Source organism: Psammomys obesus, unplaced genomic scaffold (genome assembly GCF_907164565.1).
Source record: "Psammomys obesus unplaced genomic scaffold, mPsaObe1.curated_primary_1811, whole genome shotgun sequence".
Lineage (NCBI taxonomy): Eukaryota > Metazoa > Chordata > Mammalia > Rodentia > Muridae > Psammomys > Psammomys obesus.
In genome coordinates this window covers 7,287,890-7,309,437 of record NW_026585643.1, presented here as the reverse complement: position 1 = coordinate 7,309,437, position 21,548 = coordinate 7,287,890, and the positions used below count along the sequence as shown (strand labels likewise).

Genomic DNA, 21,548 nt, shown 5'->3' with positions numbered 1-21,548 from the left:
AAAAAAAAAACTAGTGCCTGACATATGACATAGAGATTTCTGAAAAAAAGAAGTCACATTCTGCAAATTTAGTAAGAGAAAAAGTATCAGGAAGGTTAGAGCAGTAAGAACCTTCAAGGCACTAAATGTGGTTAAACAGAGCTAAAAAAAAGAATGGGTGAATGCCAAAAACACTTTGTATTCAATTGCTATTATTTAGAAAAGCTAAGTATCAATGTGCTAGTAAAAATAAACAAACTAGAATGAATTTTATATTCATCTTTCTTCTAGCTCACATTCAAGTATGAGTTTGTTCACCTTATAAAGGTACATTACAGCAAAAGACTGGGTTTGATCCAAAAGAAATTATTATTATCTCAAAATAAGAGCCTGAAGATCTGGCTCCCTGGTTAAAGGCTCTGTTTTTGCGGAGGATGAGAGTTCAGTTTCCAGCACCCATGTGAGACAGTTCGCAACAACCTGTAACTCTTAACTCCAGGGCAGCCAATGCCCTTCTATGGATTCTAAGGGCATCTGCACTTACGTACACACAGACACACAAACATGCGCACAATCTTTTTAAATTTTTTAAATCTTTTTTAAAAGCGTATATAAAAATCCTTCAATAATATTTTATTTTTCATCCCTAAATATATAGTTTTAAAAAGTATATCCTTTCTTGTCCCTTTTCTCAAAGAGTATGTATGAAATTTTACCAACCAATCACTAAATGGTTGCGGTACTACAAGGTCTCTCTGCCCTTACTGGGCATCTCAATAGAGCCCATACTTTAAAACTATACATGTAGACTGTTGAACATCACAGCATTCTATCCCAACCAAGTGAAAAGAAACTCACTTAGCAAAGTATGAAAGTGGCAAGTGATAGTACAGAACATAGGTCAGCCATCAAAGACCACATGGGGATCTTCTAAAGAGTGTTTTAATTAGAATGACCATATGGCAGAATCATAATCTTATTCATTATAGAGGTACATGAAGGAGTCTAAGTGATTAGTGTATAAGAGTGAGCCCAACTCACAGCCAGGGGTATGCATACAACAGAACTGCTTGTAGAGAGCCACTTACCAATAGAATGTATAAAGATAAAGAAAATAAACAATCTTGGAAATGTTAACTGATTTGCAAACTAAAAATGTGTTTTATCCTTGGTACTAAATCTAAAGGATAAATGTTCCAGTGTTTGTTAACCCAACAATATCGATTATCTTTTTTTTTTTTTTCTTTTTTGGTAAAATCAACTCTCTGCTAATAAGAATGAAACTGCAGGAGTGGAAAAAAAGGGGGGGCAAATAAATTCAATGACAGATTGTACATAGTTTATTAGGAATGTTTTAAAGCACTGAAATAAGAATTTTATGCTATAGTTGAGATTTCTTCACTACTCTCCTGGCATGCCCTCAGGCATGCCTCACTCATGTCAAGCTGCACTCCCTTCAATGGAGTGAGCAGAGTGGGCAAGAGCTCTGGTTTAGAGTCACAGTTCTAGGACATAAGCCCAGGCTCAGTCCCTTACCATGCTGTGACTTAAAGCTACTGACGAGTGGCAGTCCTCGGGTTTCATCCACAGCAAACAGAAAACTGTAATAGTGCCTGCTTTCATAGGATGACCATGGACAAATAAATAATCCATATAAAGTACTTATCATCATAAACATGCATTAAGTATTCAGGTTTCTGTCTTAGTTGCTGTTCTACTGCTGTGATGAGACATCATGACCAAAGCAATTTATAGAAGAAAGCTTTTAATTGGGGGCTTCCTTACAGTTGCAGAAAGTTAGACCATGACCATCAGGGACAAGAGGGCAGAGGCAGGCAGGCACTGAAACAGTAGCTGAGAGCTCACATCTGATTCCCAAGTTGCAGGCAGAAGAAAGAAAATGTAACGAAGTCTGATGTGGGCTTTTGAAACCTTGAAGCCCACCAAGCGACACAGTGACACACATCCAACAGGGCCTCTAAATCCTTTCTTAACAGTTATACCATTCTCATTCAAACCACCAGTTTAATTTGTTATTATTTATTAATGAAAGAAAAAAGTCCTATCCAAGCCATCCAGGTAGCTCAGTGGGTACTGCCACAATCCTGGCAACCTCAGTGTGATCGCTACCCATGGAAGAAAAGAACCAATTCCTAAAAGCTGTCCTCTGACTCCCACCACTACACTGTGGCACATGCACAAAAATAGACAAAAAGTCAGCCAGATGGTGGCGGCGTACACCCAATTCAAGGCCAGCCTATTCTATAGAGTCAGCTCCAAAACAGCCAAGGCTACACAGAGAAATCATGTCTTAAAAAACAAAAAACAAACAAAACACCATATTCTTGAGGTTATGCATACCCACATAAACAGGACAAGGTTAACTTGGGTTCCAGTTACCTGAACATCTATTTTATAATCATTCACTAAGCAGAATATTTTGTTTTGCACACCTTCCTATATCTGAAAAGAGGTAACAACTTTCTTTTTAAAAAAAAGCTTACGGATCAATGCCTTACCTGAAATTGTCTGGTACTGAGACATAAATTCAGACCCATTTCCTCTTTACTTGTCTCTTCAGGTATAAAAATATGATTCCCTTACCTAAGCTTCAACTTACTATCAATGATAACTTAGCCCCTGCCTACCTCCACCTGTACACTCAGGCTCACTTTATCTTTGTGACCTTAAAACGAAAAAGGATGAACTAGAGGAGGAAGATTAAGAGGAAGAAAAAAGAAGAGAATCATCAAGTCCTAATTTCAAGTTATAACTGTTATGTCCAGTATCCATTTTTGGAAAATGTTATGAGACACTTCTCATAACACTAAATAAATTTGAGATTTCCTTACTACGAAAAACCTTCCAAGGGACACTGCCACAAGGCGGACCAACAGAGGCCATCTGCAAGTCTCCAATTTGTTCCCTAATGTAATCAGGTCTCACTTGCACCTGTGGATTTATTCACTAATTTCTCACCTCCCCAACTCAATTTGATACATATTTCCTGTAAGATCTACCACTTTATTTTGTCTCTCCAAAGCCCCCTTTTGAAGTCAATCTAGACAGAAGGCTCTAAGATGGAAGCAACTCTCTACTCACCCTCAGTGTTACCTTATTTTTCTTGTTGATCAGCTGGCTGCATGATTTAAATGTTTTCTTTTGTCTAAACTATTTGTAGGAAAGAAACAATATCAAACACCCTAATAACCACAACTTAATTACAGAGCCGAAGTGCAGTATGACTCAAATGCAACACAGCCTTTGGGAAAAACTAAATTTGATATGGCACCATGTCTTAGTTCTGTCTAAACCCACAAGAACCTTAGATTAGACCTGATCCCAGGTACCCTTCAGGGAAATTTCTGGCACCCCTTCCCAATCCCTCAGTAAAAAGTCCTATTGCATTTCTAGGAACTTTTCAGTTAGTGATCCTCAAATTTCAAATGCCTCCCACCTTCTCCTGCCCTTTCCCTTCCCCAGTTAATTCCCTTTCACTTCATCTAATTATTTTTTGAGGCAAGGTGTCATATAGCCCAGGATGACCTTGAACTCCTAACTTCCTGACTCCATGGCCTAAGTGCTGGGATTACTGACTCATTCCCATTTACCCATTAGGAATCAACCAGATTTCATCATTGTTTGGAAGCCAACTCCCCTGACCCGGAGTAGGGTTTTCTTACACAGGCTGTAAGCTCAAGGTACAGACTGAATCTTCTTAGGCTTTTTTGAATGAGCAAGGCCAAGCACTACAAGCACTTAATAGTTGCTTTAGCAAATGAATGTTCATACATGACCAACACATTACATAAATGCTGAGATTCTGTGTCAAAGTACTTTTTTTTCTCTAGTAAAGTAAGGACAATACCACACCTAACTCATAAGGATTAAATGAAGTATCAAGCTCTTGTTATAGTATAGTGTCTGCCATACAGAACTACCATTTGAATGCCTTATCTCATGTCCTAGTTATACTGACATATATTTAAAAACGTACAGTTGTGAACAAAATCCAGCAGAATGGCTTAGCAATTACATTGTCTTTTTCATGTGCCCCCAAGCCACTGGTTACCTTTAAATAAGCAGAAGTATCTGCTGTGGCTCTATTACATGTAAAAGTCCTCACTAGGTATCATTAAACAAACAGGACACAATATTCAAAGTGAATCATGACAAAAACTTACAGCAACATCCAGAAGGGGAAAGAATGTACACAAACTATTCAAGTTTTGCTTACAGTAATAAAAGACAAACTCAAGAAAAATTACTGGTGGGACTGGGTACGGTGGCCCATGCCTGCAATCTTAGCACTTGGGAGCTGAGGCAGGAGGATTATTCTGTGTGCTTAACCAGCCTGCCCTGCAGTAAGAAACTGTCTCAAAAAGAAAACAAAACAAAAAACATGAGAGATTACTGGTGGAACACACACACACTCTCTCGGAAAAATTATTGGTGAAAAAAGATCAAAACTAAGTCTTACCAAAAACACAAGAGGCCGATGGCTATTCCAGTTACAAGGTTTCACTTCTGTTTGGAAGTAGTTCTCAAAACAAAAAAAAAAAAAACTTAAATGTGATCAGGACACAGAGAGAGAATCTGCAGTCTCCCTCAAATGGGAATTCCACAGATATTCCCCCAGGTTTTTCCCAATTCATACTTAATTTTGTAGCTCTGAGAAATGGCCCAACTTCATCTGCCCCTCTACCAAACCAAACCCTGTATTTAAGCCTCTTACCAAAAATTATAGGACTATACAAATCCTATTAACTACTACGAGAATAGAGAAGCGGGTATGGACTTAAAAACTATTTCCCCTATCGAATCCAGAGCTGGAGTCCCAGTTAAGTTTGAGCTGTTACACTTGATTGGTTTTAGTATGAGCAGAGAGACCTCTAGCGCTACCTCAATAAGCAGAGTTTGCAAACAGTGGCTGCTAATGTCACCTTAATGAGACAATGGCAACATGCTGAATAGCAGTGAACTGAGTGACCACAATGAATGTTTACAGTTTTGCAACCACTTGGAAAATCCCAGCTTGGTGGCATGCGGCATACACAAGGACACAGGAATCTATGTATCCAATTTATTTCTCCAAAAGCAGGTCAAAGAAATTGTTTTCCTATTATTTACACTTCCAAGATGAGCTTAAAAAAAAAAAGAAATCCTAGGATCAGTGGTCTGCAGAACCTCTGTCTAAAGCTGCAACACAATGGATGGTAAACTATTGTCCACCTTTAGCTCTCTCCCAATGCCAGCAGTCACAGGGGCATGAGCGGCAAAAGCTCAGGAAGGCTGGTCCAAAGGACAGCCCTGGAACGTTGGAAAATGGTCCCGGCGCATCCTACCCTCCCCCATCCACCACCCCCAAACAAGTCAGTTACCCGGCTGGTCCCCACCCCCCTCTGAGGGCTGCCACCGCCCGCCTGGGCGCGGGGACCGAGGCTCCGTGTGCGGCGGCGCGGGAGGCTGCAGCGGCTGGCGGACACGAGCGGCGGCCGGGCCCGGCAGTGCGGTCGGCACGCGGGGCGCCGGCCTCCCGGTCCTCCTCCCGCGCGGCCGCGGACCCCGCCTCGGCTCCACAGCCATGTCCCTCCGACACCAGGCCGCGCCCGCGCGCCCGGCGGGCCCCGAAGCCCGCGCTGGCCGCTCAGACAGCGGCTGCCGCCGGGCCGCGGCGCCCCGAGGCGGCGGCCGACTCCGACCGACCGCCAGCGGCCGCGGCCCCCGCCCTCCCCTCCCAGCCGCCCGGCCCGGCCAGCCGCGGGGCGCACTCGCCTCCACATCGCGGCCCTTGTTCTTGAAGCTCTTGATGCGGTGGTTCTCCAAGCCGGGATTCTCGGCCATGGCGGCGCGCGGCTCCGGCGGCGGCGGCGGCGGCGGCGGCTCCTGCGGCGGCGGCGGCGGCGAGGAGTCGAGCGGGAGGGGACGGAGGGGGAGGAGCGCGCGCTCCGTGACGCCTGGAGCGCGAGGTGGCCGCGGCGCGGGGGCGGCGCTGAGGAGCGGCGCGCGCCGGGGCACACCGAGCTGTGGCCTGCCGGCCGTCACGGGGACCCTGCCCTCACCCCTCCGTGGGGCCTCCCCACGGCCACCAGGCACGCGCTAGAAATGGAGCCCGACCTAGCAGCTTTTACCGCCCCCCGTAGAGCGGGGCGGAGCGCGGAAACTACGCTTCCCAGCATGCCTGGCGCGGGTCAGAGCCGCGCCGTGGGAGGACGAGAAGCATGCCGGGACGGCTGTGCGCGCGCTTTCGGCGCAGCGCTGACTGAGCGCGGGCTCGAAGCCCCACCTCCGGGCGGGGTTGCGGGCGGGACTTCTCTGGCGACGGGGCGCGCCTTGCCCCCTACAGCTTGGAAAATTAGAAAAAGAAGGCCACACTCGCTTTGCCCTTCTGGCTTCCTTAGGGTCTCCTCAAATGGCAGCCACTCTCAAACCCTGTTCTCTTGCTCTGCTTAGGTTTTATAAATAGCACGTTTGTTTCCACCGCAGGTAGATGTGAATGTGATGTGTGTGTGTTTATGCTTGCTTCCTGTGCCGCTATCAAGCTCAATGAGAGCAGAGACTTTGTTGATCTCGAGAATCTCTCAGATCAAAACAGTACCTACTAAGTTTTCATCGAAAAAAAAAAGAGCAAACATAGCGTGCTAGCAGCCCCTGATTTCTCCCAAGCATCCTTGTACAACCGAAACTTTGGCAGCCCCACTTTACCTGTGACCCTACGCCTCTTAGTCCTTCTTGACACACAATCTAACCCTTTAGCATCATGTTGGAACAATTTTTGTTGTTTTTGTTGGTTGGGTTGTTTGTTTTTGCTGCTGCAAACTGTAGAGTTTATTTGTTTATATATGAGAATGTTGCATTTCAGAATTATCTTAGGGTTTCTGTTGCTGTGAAGACAACTCTTATAAAAGGAAAGCATTTAATTGGGGCTGGCTTACAGTTCAGAGGTTTAGTTCATTACCATCGTGGCAGGAAGTATGGCAGCATGAAGGCAAACATTGTGCTGGGAAAGAAGCTGAGAGTACCACATCTTGGGTTCTCAGACAACAAGCAGCAGGAGCCTGACGTTCACATAGGGCATAACTATTGCGAGCAAGACCTCAAAGCCTGCCCCCAGAGCACACACGTCCTTCAGCAAGGCCATAGGTCCTAATAGCGCCAATCCCAATGGACCAATCGTTCAAACACGTAAGTCTCTCCAGGCCAAATCTATTCAAACTACAAGAATCTCATGTAGATAAAAGCTCGGGTACGGTGTCATCCTACATATATTCAAAATGAGCCAAGTTAGAGTTTGGTAGAAATATACCATAAAGAATTCAGTTAAGATAATCTTTAAAAAAAGGAACCTAAAAGAAGCTGAAGTCATTCGTTAGGAACTGAAAGGCTTTTGGTGGCTAAGCTATCCCTTGCATTTGTTTCGTGAATGACTGGTTGTGGCCAGTTGATAAATACAGGCCTATGTAAGGGATTTAGACCATGTTTGCCCTATTGCTGTATGGTCTACTGATGCCAGAAGAACTTTCTTTGTGAAAATATAAAGCTGCATTCTTTTTTTTTTCTATGTTTTGTTTTTTTTTATTTTAAAAAAAACTATTTTAATTTTGTTCCTTAACTCCTTCCACTTCCCCTTTTTTTCTTTCTATTTATAAAATAAATTAATTCACATTTTTCATTGGACTTCAAAACTTTGATCCTGGTCTGACCATTAATTTGAAGGAGACAAAAACAAAAGCAAAGCAAAACAAACCCTCAGCTATCACTTAACATAAATATAATGGCTCAATCTTCAGTGGTAGAACTTTTTGTTTGCCTCTCTTGATTGCCTTAGTTGACTGGAAGAAAAATGTGTGCTTTTGCTAGTTTCCTTTATAATTTGGCAGGTATTCTTCTGTGAGATCGCCTGATGCTCTCTGCCACCTCTCTTCAAGTAGCATCAGACAATGAGGACATGTTCAGCCAATCCCAGGCAAATAGAACAGCATGATTGTGCCCCCCCCCATCCCACTTCTTCTTTGCCAGAAGAGACAGGTGATAAAGCAAGCAATGACGAAAAGCATGGCAGACACTGACAAAGAGGCTCCAGGCTCAGAGGCTCCAGGATCATGGAAAATGATTTTTCTAACATGCCAATTCCTCAGGCCCCTAATGTTTGTGAGTCTCCAAGAAACAGCCCTTTCCCTCCTGGGACTCCCAGCCAGCAGGATGAAATGAAAGTCATGTTTAAGTGCTTAAAGGCCATGAAACAGGCTAACAAGCTTAAATTAAAAATATAACTCCAGAAACTGACAAATGTACTTCCTTATAATTACCTAGAAATCTGGGTTTAAATTTAAGTTAACTGACTTCTTAAAACCCTGTTTCAGACTGTAACTGCAAAAGACCTGGATGTTGACCCAATGAGCAGCCCAAAAACAATGTTTGCTGTGGGCATTTTATCTTCATTGTCAACTAACCTGGACTTAGAATCACCTAGGAAATTGGTAAGGCACACCTCTGAGTGTGCCTGGGAGGGTTTGTCCAGAGAGACTTAACTGAGAAGGAAAGAGACAGACTCAACTGATGGCAACATCCTCCTGCTGGGAGTCCCAGGAGGGAAAGAACAAGAAGGAAGAGGAAGAGGAGGAGGAGGAGGAGGAGGAGGAGGAGGAGGAGGAGGAGGAGGAGGAGGAGGAGGAGGAGGAGGAGGAAGGCTACCCAGCACCTGCATTTCCCATTTTTTCTGTTTCCTGGGTGCTGTAATGAGAAAAGCTCTTTCTCATGACACACTCCATGGATACCATGATGCTTTGGACAGGCTCATGGTGCCAAGTGGCTGAGGACTGAAGTCTCTGAAATCATGAACCAATTTTTTTTCTCCCTATAAGTTGTTTGGTCATAATGACAAGAAGAGTTCTCCTTTCTTCCATCTTGGATGCATCCTACAATGGAATAGACTTTAAGAATGTGTGTAAGTCCCATCCACAACGTGCTAGTCCTGTTCACTCACTCCCAAAGCTCTAACTACAATCCCTGTACCCTGCTATGGTTTGAATGTGAGGTACCTCACCCCTGGCCTGGTGACATTTGGCAAGTGGTTGTATTATACTGACTTCGTGAGTGAATCAGTATAGTGATGAATTTGAATGTTTAATCGACTGTTCGATGATGGTAGTACAGGAAAGTGTAACTCACTTAAAGGAAATGGGTTACTGGGGCTATGACTAAACAATATGTCATATCCTTGGTGTCTCTCCACCCCTTCTCCCTCCTCCTCCATCCCTCTCTCCCTTTATGGCTAGCCTAAGGTGAAGTGACTTGCCCCCTCACATACTCTAGCAGCCTCCGTTCAGGCCCACGAATGGCCCCTGAAAACATGAGCCAAAATAAGATTTTCCTTTCTTGGGTATTTGTAAAGGTGATAAAAAAAAAAAAAAAAAAAAACCTAATACATCATCTCATTGTTTGAGCACTACTCAGGCACAGGACATAGAATTGGTATGCTATGTCCCCAGGAAGATAGGCCCAGGCAGGAAGCCCAGGAAGACTCTAAGAACAGGGTTGACTATTTGAGCAAGGAATCCTAGGGCCCTGGTAAACCAAAGACTGCTCTAGAGCTGTATAATCCCTCTCCCATGGGGAGGGCTGCCACCAAAGAGAATTAAAGAAATGTCATGGAAAAACAGATTCCATAGCAGGGTCCCTTCTTGCTCAAGTTTAACTTGCTTGTTTTTATTCTTTGCCATTATCCTTGATGACTGAAGCATCTGCATGCAAGGTACCCTGGTCCTGTCTCTTACCATCCTTAATTTCATCAGGTTTCTACCACATTTAACCCCCAACACCTGGAGTTCTTCAACTCTGGTAAATAACCACCTACAAGACCTGGTACTTCTCACTGCTAATAATTCTCCCCTACTCTCCTGCCTCACTCTTGTCCAGAAACTGGTCTTGATGACATTTCTTTATGGTGTATTTGTTTTCTTAACTTATTTGAGCATGAAAACCAAAAGAAAGAAAGAAAGAAAGAAAAAAGGCTGCTTAACTCTTTTCACTATAAACTTATTTCTTTCTCTCATACTATTTGAAGAAATAAATGATCTACCACGTGGGAGGCTACCTAAAGAACTAAAAGAACAGTGCTATGTACATTTCGCTTTTTTCCAAGCATTATGTACTCTGCAATTAATATCACCAACATATTGATAATCACCGAGTAAAATAGATAATGAAGGTTTTTCTGTAGTTTTGCCTGCCTAACATCTAACTTTGAGACCCATCTCCTTTCAAATTATGTAGCTTAAATGACTTTGATGAGGATAAAATGTTACTTTTTTTCTCTGGCTACTCTTCCCTCTTTGGTCAGATATGCCTCATGTCAGATCAGCTATAAAACAGGAAATGGGACCATCTATGCAGTCTCCAAGGGCAGCTATTACCTACCTATGGCTAAATATGTTTAAATTAGCTAAGATTAAATTTCTCCTCAAAGATACTACATTCATTTCAAGGGCTCACTAGCCTCCATATTATTTTGTCCACCATATTGGGCAGCGGAGCTGTTGAACATTCTCACAGACTCTCTATGCTTGCCCTAGAGGTACTTGGCACATGAATCTGGTCAAAGGCCCTAGAGGAAAACATACTACTGCTGCCTTGCTAAATGGACATGTTGTCAATGTGCCTTCTACATATTTATATTTATACACATAGACTAGTGGCTGTCCTTGGCCTTTGCCAATACAGCTTCTCTCTTCAGTGATTAGCAAATAATGCGAAGACTCATTACTGGTCCAAGTGCTAAGAGTAAATGAGTGTTGAGTGTTCATACCTAAATGGGACATTGAAGATAAAGAGAAGAAATTTGTAAGAGCTAGATGTTGAAAACTTCTGTGAAATGCTGCCTTCTGGACATGATATGATCACTATACCCATGAACTCACTGCAGCTGTGGCTACCTCTACACGATCAAGCCAACATTCCAAAAGGAGGCAGCAACCAGATTCAGTGTCTTGTTTTGTTTTAAAGAGAGACAGAGAAGACATGAATCAGGGTGAGGTATTGGGGGTGCTTGCAGGCAGTAAGGGGGAGAGTTGGAGGTTGCTACGATAAAGATTCATTGTTTATACGCATAAAGAATAAATAAAAGGTATTCTATATGAAACTGTTGAGATTCAAATTAGACATGAACTTTATCTTCAGACCCTCACTGTTCAGCAGACTCTGTTGGACACACACACACTAAATTACATTTAAAATGTCTTAAAATTGAGCATGGTGGTACATGGCTGCAACCCCAGCACCCTGGTAGTGGAGGCAGAAAGATCATGGCTTTGGGGCCAGGCTATGCTGTGGTACAAGACTGCTTTTTTTTTTTTTAAGGTTAATGAGTTGATTAATTGAATGATAATAGAGTATCTACAAACTTTTTTTTCTTTCTTCTGTCAGAGGAAAATGAATTGTCTCAGAGAAGCTTTATATTCCATGCTTAAGTCTATTAATTGACCCAGAAGATTCTTGACTCCCTAAACATTCCTGACATTTAATTCTGGAACATGTTTAGCAAATATCTGTACTCACATAGAGGAAATCTGTCAGCTGTCTAGGTTTGATTTTCAGAGCACTGAGGCAAAAACTCATGCCACTGCCCCCCATCTCCTCCTCACATTTAGCTCAGAAAGAAAACCCATATAAATTATCTGTCAACTTATCCATTCCTTCAGATCAGCATCAAAAGCTGGGAGGGAAGGGTGAGAACATTGTGGATCAAGTGCTCAACTAGCATGCCCAGAAGCAGGACACACTCTAGTTGAGAATGCCAGTAGCCCGCACCAAAAGAAGGGCAGATCCAATCAACCCTTATGATGGTCCCCACCTCAAGCAAACAAACAAGGGAAATCATAAGTGACCTGAAGCTCATGATAAGAAGCTCATAGAACTGCTAAAGTCACATGTAGATGGTCTGCCATCCCCTGAGTCAAGGCTTTGCTTCTGTTTCTGTGTATTTTCATATTCAAGATGGCTACGGGAGGATTTCCTCCCCAACCCCCGGACACAAAATGTTTGTGGTAGAAAGGAAAGCAAGCAGAAACATACCAGCCTGGTTAGTTTTTATTGCCAGCTTGCCACAACGTAGGAGTCACCTGAGAAGAAGATACATTAATTGAAGAAATGCCTCCCTAGTTGCTAGCATTAAAATTTTGTTCCAACATACCAAACTTCAAGCAACACATCCTGGACCAAGACATGCACACATAAAGAGAGTGTCTTAGTGAGGGTTACTGTTGTTGTGATGAAACACTGTGACCAAAGCAAGTCGGAGAGGAAAGGGTTTATTTAGCTTACACTTTCACGTTGTAGTCCATCATTGAAAGAAGCCAGGAGAAGAATTCAAACAGGGCAGAAGCTGCTGCAGAGTCCATGGAGTGGTGCTACTTACTGGCTTGCTCATTTTGCCTTGCTCAGCCTGCTTTCTCATAGAATTTAGGACCACAAACCCAGGGATGGCGCCACCCACAATAGGCTGGCCCCTCCCCCATCAATCACTGATTAAGAAAATGCCTTACAGCTGTATCTTATGGAGACATTTTCTCACTTGAGTTTCCCTCCGTTCTGATAACTCTAGCTTATGTCGAATTGACGTAAAACAAGCCAGCACAGAAAGAAATTCAGAAACAGAGGCAGAGAGACTTGCCTGTAGGCCAGTTGATGAAGGTGATTTCTCAGCTGAGATTCCTTCTTCCCAGATGATTATAACTTGTGTCAAGTTGACAAAAACTAACCAGTACACTTTCTTCAGCCAGTTCTTATCCTTAGAGTTGTTCCTCATGATCACAGGCGTATTGTCATGGCTATAAAAATTATGCTCACATATACATACATCTCAAGGGAGGAAGGACTACATGTCTCCTTAACCCCCCTCCCAACACAGAAAAACCTTTCCCAGAAACATGACAAAAGTTGTACATATAAATTCATCAACTGGGGTTGGGCTACATGCTCATACAATAATAATAATAATAATGATGATGATGATGATGATGATGATGTAATTATTATTATGGCATTGTTTAGTTCTAGAGTGGAGAATTGGGTTCTGGCCAGAAGGATGAAAGTTGAAGAGAGAATATCTGCTGGGAAGGGAATAATAATAGATACTTTTGCCTGCTCTGACCAAAATACGTGATAGAAGACTGATTAGAACCACAGTTTCAGTGGATTTTAGTGGATCTTTGCAGGGAAGGGTGGGATAGCCCAGTGTAGAGTCGATGGAGCCTGTGGCAGAAGCTCTTCACGTATCTATACATCAGGAAGCAGCAAGAAAGACAGTATCCAGGGGCTAAAGATAACCTTCAAATACCTTCCTCTTGTGGCAAATATCTGCCAGCTAGGGCCCACATTCTAGAGTTTTCATAACTTTTCAAAAATAATGCCTTGAGTTCAGTGCCCACATTCAAAACATAAATATGAACGGTCATTCTCTACCACATGGAGCAGCTACAGACTTCTACGCTCTGCAAGGGAAAATGTCCATCTGTCATTCAGACATGCTCTTCAAGGTAGGTCAATAGCAGCCAACAGAATTATTCAGGAAGGCTTCATAGAACCCATCCCTTCCTGCAACTCCTGTGGGATCAAGGCAGAAGATACCAGCACTCTTTCCTAATAGGAGACCCAGAAATGCCTTTCCCACCATTTCTGCACATATAGTCTGTGTACTGGTGAATTTTACCTTCAACTTGACACAACCTAAGAGAGCCTTAATGAGGAATTATCTAGATCAGGTTGGCTTTTGTGCATGTCTATGGGGAGAGTGTCTTGACTGATAATTGATGTTGTAAGGCCTAACCCACTGTGGCAGCACCTTTCCTTAGACAGAGGTCCTGAACAACATAAAAATGTAAAAGAGAGCCAAGAGCAAGCAAGCAAAGATGCATTTATTCAAGCTTCGCTGTTGACTATGGATGTGGTGTGGCTGGGGGTTTAAGTTCCTGCCTTAATGCCTCCAAAATAATGTACTGTAACCTGGAATTACGAGCCATATAAGCCCTTTGGAGTGTTCTGAGTGAGGTTGGTTGACCCTCATAGGCTCACATACTTGCATGCTTGGTCTCCGGTCGGTAAGCTGCCTGGGAGGATTAGGAGGTGTGGCTTTGTTGGAAGAGATGTGTCACTAGGCATGCTCTCTGCCTGCTTCAGTATCAAGATGTAACTCTCAGCTACTTCTCTGGCATCATGGCAGCCCACATGCCACAATGTTCCCCAGCGTGATGATCATGTGCTATGATGATCACCAAGTCACCCTCTGAATAAGCAAGCTTTCAATTAAATGATTTCTTTAGTAAGAGTTTCTCTGGCCATTATGTCTCTTCACAGCAATAGAAGAGAGAGGAAGGCACCTGCCTGCATTATGCTGCTTCTTGTCAAGATTTTTTATCATGGCATCAGAGATGATCTAGAGCAATCTATCAGGCTGAGAATTATCCCATACAGAAGACCCACGGAGCAGAGGTACTTGAAGTATTAAGGTATTAAGGAGTCCTGGCTCTGGTGTTGCACGTCTTTAACCCCAGCACTAAGGAAACAAAGGCAGGTGGATCTCTGTGATTTGAGGTCAGCCTAATCTACATAGAGAGTTCCAGACCAGCCAAGGCTACCTAGTTTCTGTCTTAAAAACAAAAACCAACCAAATAATGAACTCTGAGCAGTGAGACAGTGCTTGGTGCACAAGCATGAGGACCCGAATTTGACCCTCAAAACCCACATTAAGGAAACAAAGCAATAAAAACAACAGCACCAAATGCCTGGCACAGTGATGTACCTATAATCCCAGAGCTGGGGAGGGAGGAGAAGGCAAGAGGATTAATGGAGCTGATGGCCAGCTAGTCTAGTGGAATCAAGAAGGCCCAAATTCAGTAAGAGAATCGGTCTCAAAAATAAAGTGGAGAGTAATTTAGGAAGACATCGTATGCTAACATCTGGTCTCCACATGTTCATACACACTCATCTGCAAATACAACACACACACACACACACACACACACACACACACACCCCTAGTAGATTGTAGATGACTATTTGTACACAGACTGCCTGGATTCAATGACCCTGCAATCAAAACAAACCAACCTTATCATTGGCCAAAAGAAAAAAGAATGGGCTGAAACTACACCAGAAAGGGGATACTTTCCTGACCTTGTGGTAACTAAAACTCATCCTCAGGCCTAAGGAGGAATGCAATTTGTGTCGTTGGCTGTCTTGGAAAGCTAAAATAGATCAGCACTTTCAGCACTCAGCAGCAGACACATGCCTATGTCTGTCTGGATGAATAAGCATAAAATGTCAAGCATTGGTTATGAAGCCATCAAGGAGGACAGAGACTGTGTCCCTCTGCAGCAGATACCTGGGAACTTGGCCCTGCCACAGCAAGGGGTCTCAGGCCAAAGGGTTTGATAAACAAATATTTTTGCCTCGATGTGTTAAGTGCTATTATGAGCATGTGACCAGAGGCTGTGGGCATGCTAGGGGCAAGAGGGTAGATATCAGGAAAGCCCCACATTAGGTCATCTTAAGTTTGTGGACAGCGCAGTCACACAGGTTCAAAACAAGAATCCTGAGTCATGATGAAAGAGCTAGCAGGAATTCAGAAACTCCATCAGATAAGGCAGGGTAAGGGATAAGGCTTGGAATATTGTCTCTTAAGATGGCTTGGGGGTTGGGGAATGGCAGTTTCAGTGTTTTTTTGAGCCTGTTTTATGAAGCAGTGGTCGCTCGTGGCTTGATGTATGTTATTTCAGATAATCTAGTAACTTACATACATTATGTAATTTAAAGCTCACGTTAACTATGTTCTGTTCCTTCTTCTGACCTCTATGGATGCCAGGAATGCAGTTGGTATAGATACATACTTTCACATACAACGCTCATAAAATAAAATATTTTTTTTAAATTCGGTGTGTCTAGCTTTTGAGCTGTAATAATGTATCAGTGAAGGAAACAGATTAGGAAGTATATGCCACCCTACTCTGCTCACTGGGCTGGATTCCCTGGAACTTGGACTGGAACATGGAAATGATCGACATAGCCCACTGGCCACTTGGAGCTGTCCAGGCAGCATTTCCAGGTAGAAACTCCAGTTCATAGAGCCCTGCTCACAGTTACGCAAATACCAGCCTTCTAGGCACAGGGTCCCCTGGGAAACTGATGCACAGTGAGTTTGAGGCCCTTGCTGCTCAGTACAACCCCTTCCCTGGCATCTTCCTGCCCTCCACAGAGAAAGATCCTGGGGGCCCTAAAAGTCAGACACACCAGAAGGACATGCTGTGGACAGTAAAAGAGTGATTTTGGGCTAAAGCAATTGTCTTTTTTTTTTTTTAAATCAGGCTTTAATTTAATCTACTAATTTCTTAAATTAACTTCATTTTTAAAAAATATTTTTCTTTACTTATTTATTTATTTTTGAGACAGGGTTTCTCAGTTGTAGCCTTTGATGTCCTGGACTCACTTTGTAGACCAGGCTGGCCTTGTACTTACAGAAATCCGCCTGCCTCTGCCTCCCAGAGTGCTGGGATTATAGGTGTGCACCACTATGCCCAGCCTCCTTTACTTTTGAAAATTGGAATATAATCACATCATTTCTCCCTTCCTTTTTCATCCCTCCAAACCTTCCCATATCCTCCCCTTTGTTCTCTTTCAAATTCAAAGCCTCTCTTTTCCTTAATTGTTGTTACATACATATATGTATGTGTACAGACATACATATTCCTAAATACAGAAATACAATCTACCTATTCAATCTGGACAAATGTTACTGTATGTTTGCAGGGCTGACTATTTGGTATTTGGTATTGGATAACTGATCGGTGTGCTCTTTCTTGGGGAAGACTGTCTTTCTCTCACTCTCAGCATCCCTTAGTTGCTTATAGTTCTTTGTGTAGGGTTGAGGCCTTATGGGCTCTTCACCCATCCATATTAGCATATCTGTTGTCCTTGTTCAGCTCATGTTTAGGCAATCACAGTGATAAGAATGTGTAGGCATAACTTCTGACATTACTAGAAAACAGGAACTCACAGCAATCTTTCTCATCTTCTGGCTCTTTCAATCTTTCTGTCCCTTCTTCCAAAATGTTCCCTGAGCCTTAGGTACAGAAGTAGTTTTGTAGATATATCTATTGAGACTGGACTCTGCATTTTGATTACTTGTGGTTTTCTGTAGTAGTCTCTGTTGCAAAGAGACAGTTCCCTGATGAGGCTTACACTTATTTGTGGGAGTAAGGACAAATGTTTATAGGATGTTGTTAGGGATTGTGTTTGTTTAGTAAAGTGGTGGTGTGGGTTCTCCTCCAGAATGCATGACTTCACTAGCTAATTAGCTAGGTTTCCAGCACTGGTCATGGTTTCCCCCTTGTTGGGCAGACCTTAAGTCCAATTAGAGAGCTATTGGTTACCCCCAAGGTAGGCATGCCACTACCACACCCTTAGAGTTATTGTGCCATGCTGGTCAGTAAGGGCAATACTAATAACTTGTAATTTGGGGGAGTCTCTTGAATAACCCTGACCAACAATTCGAAAGAAGGCTTCTCATGCCTGATGTCGAGGTTTGTTTGTTTTTGTTTTTGTTTTTGTTTTCTTAGCTGTTCTATGGCTCATAGTCAGCCCAGATGAGAAAAGTTCATTTATATTTATACATAGAATTACTTATATTTTAGGCTTTTTTAAGATAGTTAATGGTACTGTTTCTTTCTTCCCTCCTGTTTTTATCCTCCTCCAATCCCTAATTAGAATCCCCCTTTTGTCTCATATCCCTGATCAGGTAACTTGTACGCTGCTATTGTCCTCCCCCCCCTACTGTCCCAGCCATGGTCCCTCGTTACTTCCCTAGTTTCAGTAGCTACTCCAGGATATGTACCCTAAATGAAGATTTGGAGCTAGGAATTTCTGGTGAGGAAGAACATTTAGTGTTGTCTTTCTGGGTCTAGGTTACCTCACTCGCTATAATCTGTTCTTGTTCTATCCGTTGATCTGCAAAGTTTGTAATTTAATTTTTCTTTATAGCTCAATATAATCTACTGATTTCTTTTGCATGAAGCTTAGGGAAGTCTGTGGTCAAACAAGAAAGCAGGTGTTGGCAAGCAGCAGTATGACATTCGTCCCAGGCTCCGGAGTCAGGTGTGAGGACCAGGACCTGAGGAAAAACTGCTGTTTGGCCGTTGCACCGGAGGATCAGGGATGCTACTGAACACAGTGAAACACAACCTGCAAAATCTCGTTTTAGATTAACGCAGTGTTGCCAGTCTATTTAGCAGCGGGGCGGGGCGGCCGGGGCAACTTGGCAGGGGCCACTGCGGAATGCTGGGCAGAAAGCCTTTTCCTGCAGAGGTCAAATCATCCCGTTTAAAGGAGGAGAGGGAAGATCTTCAACACTAAACCATCAGCCTTCATGTATGTGAAGTAAAGGGAAATGAGGACAAAACCAGGAAAGAGATAGGGCACGGCAGAACTCAAAGGCTTCGAAATAACCAGGAGGAGGAAGCTGTCTCCGACTTCTGTGCCTCTGACTTCTGTGCATGAGTGTTCTCAGGGAAAGCATGGGGATTCCAAGTTAGGCGGTGGTCTGGACAGGGAAACTTGTGACTCCAGGCCGACCAGGTGATTTAACGTTAGTGGGTTACAGCAGAGCCGTGTGCTCACACTATGTGTTAATGAGGCCTGAGCCCACAACAGTTTCCTCACCACAGAGAGTTGCAAAGCCATGAGGTGCAAGATGTGAGGTCCACAGAGTTCGTCTATTGGGAAAATCCTCCAGGATGAATACTAGAAACAGGCCTCAGTATGAACATGCCACAGTAGCGTTTTGCCAATTGCACTGTTTGTTCAAGGTAAGACAAAGTTTTGAGTAAAGAACATTTCTGAGCTATTTGTAAATTTCTAAAATTACCCAGAGACTTTTTAACATTTTTATTTTATTTCAGTTTATTTACATCCCAAGGGTGCCCCTTCCACCTCTCTCCCAGTTCCCCCTCTCCCTCACTTCCCTTTCCCCTCGAAAAGAGGAGCTCCCCTCTACCCATATCGTCCTTCCCCAGCACATAAATTCACATCAGGACTGAGCATATCCTCCTCCACTGAGGCCAGGGAAGGAAGCCCTGCCAGGGGGAAGTGATCCAAAAACAGGCAATAGAGTCCATCTTAGAAACAGCACCCCCACTCAACTTTCCAGGGGACCCATATGAAGACCAAGACGCCCATCAGTCGCATATGTGCAGGGGCTTAGTTCCAGACCATGCATGCTCCTTAGTTGATGTCTAGGTCTCTTTATGCCCCCATGGGACTCTGTTGGTCTTCTTGTGAGGTTCCTGTCCACTCCAGGTCCTTCTATCTTTCCCCCAACACTTCCACAGGAACCCTGGAGCTCCTCCCCATGTTTGGCTGCAAGTCCCAGCGTCTGTCTCCATCCGTTGCTGGCTGGAGCCTCCCTGTTTTCAAGCATAGCAGAGCATCATTAATAATGTCAGGGGCTGGCTCTCTACCATGGGGTGGGTCTCAGGTTAGGCCAATCATTGGTTGGACATTGCCTCAATCTCTGTTCCCTCTTTATCCCTGCATTTCTTGTAGGCAGGACAATTTTCGGATCAAAGCTTTTGTCAGTGAGTTGTTGTTCCCCTCCTTTCACTAGTCTTGACTGGCTAGGAGATGGTGACTTCAGTTTTTATGTCCCCCCCCCCCCCCCCCCGCATTGGGAGTCTCGGCTAGAGTCACACCCAAATCCTCCCAGGAGCCTACCCTGTCACAGGCCTCCAGCTTGATAAAGAGATGGCCACCCCTTCAATTTCCCTTCTTGTTTCAGCCCTGTCACCTCCCACCCCTGTTCTCCCCACATCTGATCCCGCCTTTGTTTCCCTCCCCATTCAATCTCCTTTCCAGTTCCCTTTCATCATCCACTTCTGCTTTCTCTTCGATTTCCCCTTCTGAGTGACATTCTGGCACCCTCCCTTGTGCCCATCTTGTTACTTAGCTTCTTTGTGTCTGTGGATTGTAGTACGGTCATCCTGTACTGTAGGTCTAATATCCACGTACAAATGAATACATACCATGTGTGTCTTTAAGGATGATCTTTTCTAGCTCCAGACATTTGCCTGCAAATTTCATGATTTCCTTATTTATAATAGCCGAGTAGTATTCCATTGTATAAATGTACCACAGTTTCTTTATCCATTCTTTGGTTGAGGGACATCTAGGTTGTTTCCAGTTTCTGGCTGTTAAGAATGAAGCTGCTATGAACATAGATGAGCAAATGTCCCTGTTGTATGATGAAGCATCTTTCATGTGTATGCCTAGGTTTGGTACACCTGTATCTTAAGGTATGGCTATTCCAGTTTTCTGAGAAAGCACCAGACTAATTTCCACAGTGGTTGTACAAGTTTGCACTCCCACCAACAATGGAGGAATGTTCCTCTTTCTCCACATCCTTGCCAGCATGTGTTATCACTTGAGTTTTTGATCTTAGCCATTCTGATTGGTGTAAGATGGAATCTTGGGGTTGTTTTGATTTGCATTTCTCTGATGACTAAGGACATTGAACATTTCTTTAAGTGCTCTTGTCCATTTAAGATTCCTATGTTGTGAATTCTCAGTTTAGCTCTATACCCCATTTTTAAATTGGATTATTTGATTTGTTGATGTTTAATTTCTTATGTTCTTTGTATATTTTGACTATTAGCCCTCTGTCTGATGTAGAGTTGGTGAAAATCTTTTCCCAGTCTATAGTCTACCATTTTGTTCTACTGACAGTGCCCGTTGCATTGCAGAAGCTTTTCAGTTTCATGAGGTCCCATTGATTGTTGCTCTCAGAGCCTGTACTGTTGATGGTCTGTTCAGGAAGTTGTCTTCTATGCCAATGTGTTCCAGACTTTTCCCCACATTGTCTTCTAATAGATTTAGAGTCTCTGGCTTTATGTCAAAGTTTTGTTCCACTTGGACTTGAGTTTCGTGCAGGGTGATAAATACGGGTCTATTTGCATTTTTCGACAGGCAGACATCAAGTTAGAACAGCACCATTTTGTTGAAGATACTTTCTGTTTTTCCATTGTATGATTTTGGCTTCTTTATTGAAAATCAAGTGCCTGTAGGAGTGTGGATTATTTCTGGGTCTTCAGTTTGGTTCTGTTGATCAATCTGACTGTTTCTATGCCAATATCTTGCAGTTTTTATTACTATTGCTCTGTAGTATAGCTTTAAATCAGGAATGTTGATACTGCCAGAAGTTCTTTTATTGTACAGAATTGTTTTAGCTATCCTGGGTCTTTTATTTTTCCATATGAAGTTAATGGCTACTCTTCTCAGATTTGTAAAGAATTGTGTTGGATTTTGATGAGAATTGCACTGAATCTGTAGATGACTTTTGGCAGGATGGTCGTTTTTACTGTTTAATCCTACTGATCCACAATCCATGAGCATGGGAGATCTTTCCATCTTTCTAAAATCTTCTTTGATTTCTTTCTTCAAAGACTTGAAGTTCTTGTCATATATGTTTTTCACTTGCTTGGCTAGAGTTACACCAAGATATTTTATATTATTTATGGCTATTGTGATGG

General features: G+C 43.2%; 1 protein-coding gene across 1 annotated transcript in view; it reads right to left on the bottom strand.

The window, feature by feature from the left end:
- Window positions 1-6,102, bottom strand: part of Kpna3 (karyopherin subunit alpha 3) — a 67,850-nt gene extending 61,748 nt beyond the window's left edge. The window contains exon 1 of the mRNA XM_055617417.1: window positions 5,755-6,102. Coding sequence (XP_055473392.1) covers window positions 5,755-5,823 — 69 coding nt within the window. The 5' untranslated portion in view covers window positions 5,824-6,102. The remainder of the gene's footprint in view (window positions 1-5,754) is intronic.
- Window positions 6,103-21,548: the final 15,446 nt, after the last annotated feature.